Source organism: Ambystoma mexicanum, chromosome 11, assembly GCF_040938575.1.
Source record: "Ambystoma mexicanum isolate Mex_15411 chromosome 11, UKY_AmexF1_1, whole genome shotgun sequence".
Taxonomy (NCBI): Eukaryota; Metazoa; Chordata; class Amphibia; order Caudata; family Ambystomatidae; genus Ambystoma; species Ambystoma mexicanum.
Genome location: NC_090934.1, coordinates 373,015,134 through 373,021,156, shown reverse-complemented (window position 1 = coordinate 373,021,156; position 6,023 = coordinate 373,015,134). Strand labels below are relative to the sequence as shown.

General features: G+C 42.0%; 1 protein-coding gene across 1 annotated transcript in view; it reads right to left on the bottom strand.

Annotated features, from left to right (window-relative positions):
* Positions 1–3,013: 3,013 nt before the first annotated feature.
* The window catches only part of ICE2 (interactor of little elongation complex ELL subunit 2), a 1,950,511-nt gene continuing 1,947,501 nt past the window's right edge, over positions 3,014–6,023 (bottom strand). Inside the window, exon 15 of the mRNA XM_069623082.1 lies at positions 3,014–3,845. Coding sequence (XP_069479183.1) covers positions 3,639–3,845 — 207 coding nt within the window. The 3' untranslated portion in view covers positions 3,014–3,638. The remainder of the gene's footprint in view (positions 3,846–6,023) is intronic.

The following is a 6,023-nucleotide window of genomic DNA, read 5'->3' as shown; positions in this document are numbered from 1 at the left end:
TAAAATACCTTAGAATTAGAGCCGCGGTCAGGGGGTGCTGGCCGTCGTTCCCAACTGAATCTAATGTATGCAATGTACTGGACATGGTGGTTACAGTTGGGAGCCCCAGAGGGCTGGTGTCCAGATTATAAAAGAAATGTCAAGACGCTCAGAGCCAACCCCAGAGTTCTAGGGAAAAGTGTGAGGCAGACTAAGGCGGGTCATTGGACGATACTCAGTGGCTCCGGTGGTGTCGCTAGACCAAGGTGGTATCCCTCAACGCCAGGCACAGACTTATACAATTCAAAATACAGGCTACATTACACCCCTGCAAACATGTTATATTTTTGCACCTACGGAGTACAGCGGCTGCATTAAGGGCAACTCTGAAGTAGCTGACGCACATATGTACTGGAGTTGCACGCGGGTAGCCCAGTTCTGGCAGGTGGTTGCAAACTGTATGCACGCACGGAGGTCTCCTCTTCATTGTCATTTCCAAAATACTTGTTCAGAGACATAAGGAAGATAACTGTTAAGCTGCATCGCCTCTTTAACCTTGGGTGTTTGATGGCTAAAAAATGGCATTACAGCAATGGAAATCGGAGGCGGCTCCGGACATCAACATGTGGACTAAAGAAATGACTTATGCCAATGAGTGTGAGGAGGCCTATGTTTCCCTTGCAACACCGACCTGTAGGCCCAAAGACATTTAGAAGCCTTTCCGAGAATATTTAAGGAGGCAGAAATCGACTCAGTAAAACCTTGCAGGAGCGAATGTACTAAGGTATACTGCCCAATAACTGTCTACATGTATGTGTATAACATTGCTTGAAAGTTGTAAATGCCATAAAGTTGTTGTGATCTGTACTTGACATATGTCCTACACTGCACTAAATCAAGTTTTTTAAAAAAGAAAAGGGAAGCCTGACTCTGCCTGTCCCAGTTCATGGGAAAAGATGGAGACTGCCCATAGGAATCCATTTTACATTGGTTCCTATGTCAATCTTCATAGCTCTATTTCTCTTCTTCTCCGTCCCAGTGGTTTTGACAGAACGCAAATGTGGAGGAAGTATGGGAGTTGTAGTTTTCCCTAATGATGGAGGGAAACCTCCGTAAGTGTTAGGGTGATGGGGGCAGATGTCTGGTTGTAGGTGAATGTGTTTTAGATGATAATGTCCCACAGTGACTGTGGGGATGTCGGATTGGGATTTATTTCTTCTTCCATCTCTCACTTTAATGTTAGTACCTGTTGAAATTGGGGAGGGGGCAACAGGACCGGATTCCCAACAACCTATAAAGTTGGAGGACGTGTCAGGTAGGGGTTTGTCAGAAAGGGGAGAATGTTGAGTCTCTACCGAGGGCATTCGTCCAACTGTCACCAAGGACCCCCTGCTCAAGTGATCCTCCCACACTGGTCCACCCCCAGGGTCTGGTTTCTAAGGCGATGGCTGTGCCCTCGCCACCTGAACAAAATATCCCTGGGGTCCATAAGTGAGAAAGCCCTCAGGTTTGTCACAGTAACTGTCGATCAATTAGGCTTATACCCCATGTACAACGAATATGCTGGCCTTATTAGAAATAGAGCCAATTTGTCAAGATATATGTATTTCCTTGTAGTCGAATCTGAACCAAGATTCAAATTGAACCAAGTGCCTACATTGGAATGTAATGGTCCTATAATTGGCCTGGCCAGCTCTGCTAGATATTGTAGACTTTGTAAAAAGAATGATACAATTGAATCATTGAAACATCTATGTATTGCACCTCAACTGGTGAACTAAAAAGACTTTCCCCCCGATGTATACAGCCAATTGGTTCATGCTGGAGACTCACTCTGGAGTCCTCTGATGGGGGGAAACAGTACAGCTTTGCTGCTGGCACTTTATGGATATTTGACAAGGATATTTGATATACTGAATATATAGATTTAATAGAGCACATCCATTTAAATTAATTAAACCTCACTATCATAGGTTTTCACTTTATGATTGATTATTTAGGATCTAGTTTCTGAATACTGTGGCCTTTAAGAATGTTGATGATAGATCTCTTCCGCCAAAAGGAATGTCTGTACTGTACCTTTTCTATGGAAACTTTGTGTTTAATGAAGGGTTTTAACGGGTTGCTATTGCACATTGATTCATGAACTTAAATTGCACTTTACATAAATATCTTATTGAAGACTTTGCATTTTATGATCAATGAATTAAGATCCTATTTTCAAATATTGGGGCTTTTAGGACTGTTGATGGATTTAGTTTCTATAGGAATGTGCTTTATTGTTTATTGTATATTCTTTCGAGCGAGTTGAACAGCAACCTATAATAAGTAGCTGTTTTAGATTGAATTAGGATGGATTTTTTGTCTATTTCTTGTAAAATAAATGTAATTTAATTCTCTAACATTGTTGAGTGTAACTGGTTTTCTTTCTCTAATTGCTGATCTCAGAAGTGTGCTCATCTCACCCACTTGAGAGTGCATTATCTTAATGAAGCGTAACCCTCTTTTAATTCTCACTGTTTTGTTAGTGCAGTTAGCCTCATTTCAATTCCAATTGTCAAGTGTCACGTTGTTGGGAAGTACCAATGCTGCACGCCGGAATGTACCCTCCATTTTTATAAGCTCTTTGTCAAAATTGGTTGCCAGTAGTTACCCATAGATAACTATCAGTAAGAACCTCTGCAAACAGAGTGTGTGCAATGGGAACCCACATTTTCTGTTACGTTACCATTGGTAGCCCTTAAAAGCTTCGGGAGGTTGTAATACATTTTGGTACTCTTGTCGAACACTGAACCCAGAATTTAAACTAATTGACACTGCAAAACATTTTTCTTCTCTGGGCAATATATTACCACATATAGGACCCTGTATAGAATGCATTTATATATCCATTTAGATATGCATTTATGCATCCATACCACAGCATAAAGAACAAGAAACATACAAGGATTTCTGTGCATTGCAACATACTCTGATGGTTTCCTCTAGGGAGCAGATCAATAGTACATGAAAGTCATTACAGCATACACAATAATTTCGGCAGATGTAACATTAATTTTTATTTCATTGCTTTCTATGTGCTGCAGTATGCCTGCTTTGAAGGGGCAGCATACAACCCATACTTGATAGGATGTCTGCATTTTGCTGTTACAGCAAACAGTAAATAATGAGTTGATAGCTAGAACTCAATTGCCTTATAATGCAGTCGCAGGTGTTTCGGGCGTTGTATGCTTTATCATTTCAGCAAGAGTGCGGTTGTATCTTGACAGCAGGCTGTACGGGCTCCGCAGATATGCCCTATATAACAAACACAGTATTTAGCTCCATTGTGTGTGTGGCGATTTTAACACCTGTTTTTGATGGAGGGAGTTTGTGCTCTGGACATAGTTTCAATCATTGCTTTGATGGTGACAGCACATCGGACAAGGCTTCTCACTCTGTTCTCCAGTTGGCATGCTTTAGTCTGTCTACCACTCAATCAACAATTAACGCCACAGCGGTATTACTGGCATTCGCCACATATTACTCAGAAAAGCTTTTCTGCACATTTCTTTTGCCAGGGACATCTTGTTTTTTTCTGTGTGGGCTAGAAAAAAAGAAGCCCCTTTAATCTCCACCTTGTCCAGTCTCTTACATCACATCCTTTTTTACATGCATTTTTACGGGGTTTCTTGCATTTCTCCCGGTTTCCTTGACTTTCTTTGATTTTGCCACTTTTGGTTTTTGTTCGCCCATTTCCCTTTATTAGTCTTTTTCTTCGGAGAAACGCCCTTGGTTGCAGTCACTGACACATCACTGCACTTGGATCCCCCAGAGATTCTTTTTCCAGGGTTATGCTTCCATCTCTGATTTTCAGGTCCCCCCACCTTAACGAATTAAAAAAAAAATAAAGTTGAGAAGCATCTGGTTACTATCACAATTTACTTACGCGATTCTACTGCTAAAATACAAGAATTAACATTGTATACAATATCATATTTTAATAAAAAACATAATACGTCCTACTATAGTGTTTGAGTCAATAACCTAGTTGTGACCTGTCAAGAAAAATACAATTTGAACTTGAACATTTTCAATGCCATAAGCTTAAAAAGTTTCCTATTAAGAGTCAAAGATATAGGCACACTTTCTCTTCACTTGGGCCTAGGTAGGGGTCGGCATAAACTAAGGAATACATTGGTTTAATTAAAAAGATTATATATTTTAGGAGATCCTCCCCTAAAAGCACATTATAAATAACATGCATATAATACATTTGATACGTTACAAGCCAGTTTATCAAAAGTACCAAACGGTTATAGAATATATTAAAACAAAATCAATCTATGCAACCAGTGTCATGCACAGCCAGGCATCACCAATAAACAATGAGAGTGATTAAAAGCTTCCATTATATAGTGATCACTTCTGCTTTTGGGGTATACCGGCTGGAAAAGGGCCGCTCAGGGAGGGTTCTCAGCTGTTACCAGCCTTGTACTCCCTGGAAGGCAGAGGTCATTGGTGTCGCACCCCTCTGAGGACAGGACATGGGCTTCATGCATATGGCAGATGTCCAAACTCCATTAAAAAAAGTACGAAACAATATGGCCCCACCATAGAAAAGTGAAGAGGGACTGAGTCTCTTTTTTATTTCTATTGTGTTGGCGCAGCGGATGAGGGGGGAGCTCGGCAGCCAGAAGAAATAGGTCACAAGGTCTGCGGGTAAGTCAGTTTGGGATGGCAGAGATTATGGGATGTCATGGGAACAAGGAGGAAGGCTGAGAAACCAGAAAAAAAGGGCAACAACCAGGTAAGAGGTGCGGGTGGCTGGGCAGTCGGCAGTCTTGTTTCATTTGGACTCTGTGACGCACAGTGTTTGGAGGAGTATTGTTCTGTTTGAGCTGCGTCCCATGCTAACAAGCCGTGCCCCCTGGGACTAAACTGGGGTGAGCATGCGAAGCATGCGCGAAGTGTGGGCAAAGTGACTGTAGTGAGGCGACGGTGGCAGGGGCCTCCATAGAAGCTGGGTCACGGTACGTTTTTTCCATGTTTTTTCTTGTGTAAACTCCATCGGGCAGTTAATCTGCTTACACCTTCGTGAAGTTGGGGGCAATAGAATCTTAGAAGCAAGGATAAAAGCAGTGCATTTGTTTAAGGCTTCAAAGAATGTACTGAGCCGACAGGACGACAATCATGCAATTGGAATTGACATTGTGGAGGGTGTTCTGGGGAGTACATCAGCTCTTGCTAATCTGAGCATGGAAACCTCTTTAATCTAGTAAACAGGAAGTAACAGCAGAACGTCTGGACACCTTAGATACAATGGCTCCCCTACAGTTGGTTCATTCTAATGATTTCATGCTTTCGTCAACCAATATTAAAAAACGAATAACTGACTTTTTCCACAGGGAGGAAAAGCGTGAGCATGAGCGCTTCAACTCCTCTCCAGTTCCTTTACGATCTGACAGCTTGGAACTGGAACAAAGGTCCTTGAGTTGGGAAAAGACAAAACCCATAGAAGAAACCGGTGCCACGAAGGGAGCCAGTGCACTGCCCAATGGAAGCAAGATTTCCTCTCCTACAAGCTCCTTGTCAGATACTCTGGCTCTGTTTGTTACTCATGACTCAGAGAAGCCTGACGACTCTTTAGACTCCTCAATTTCCTCCTGTTCTACAGAGTTTTCAATCCATCTGCAATGTCGGCTGAGAGTAATCAAACCATACTGGCCGCTTCATTTTCAACTCCCTTGTCAAAGTGTAAAATACCATCAAAGTGAAGGTGCAATCACACTGTACTATGTTGATTGATATTCAAACTAAACTTGAAATCTGTGTACAGCATTCTTCGGGTTCAACCGAAGGACGAAATGGGGTAATGGAAGAGCCGTTTGAAGTGGAGCCAGAACAATTAATAGAAATGGCTACACCTCCCTCTATAGACTTGATGGAGGAATTTATCAGGCTGTTAGTGTTACCTTGCAGCGAGGAGGACTATATATGCCCTCTTACTGTATCTGACTCTCCCACATGGGAGAGGGGAAGAAGCTGCAAGAAAACTGTAAATA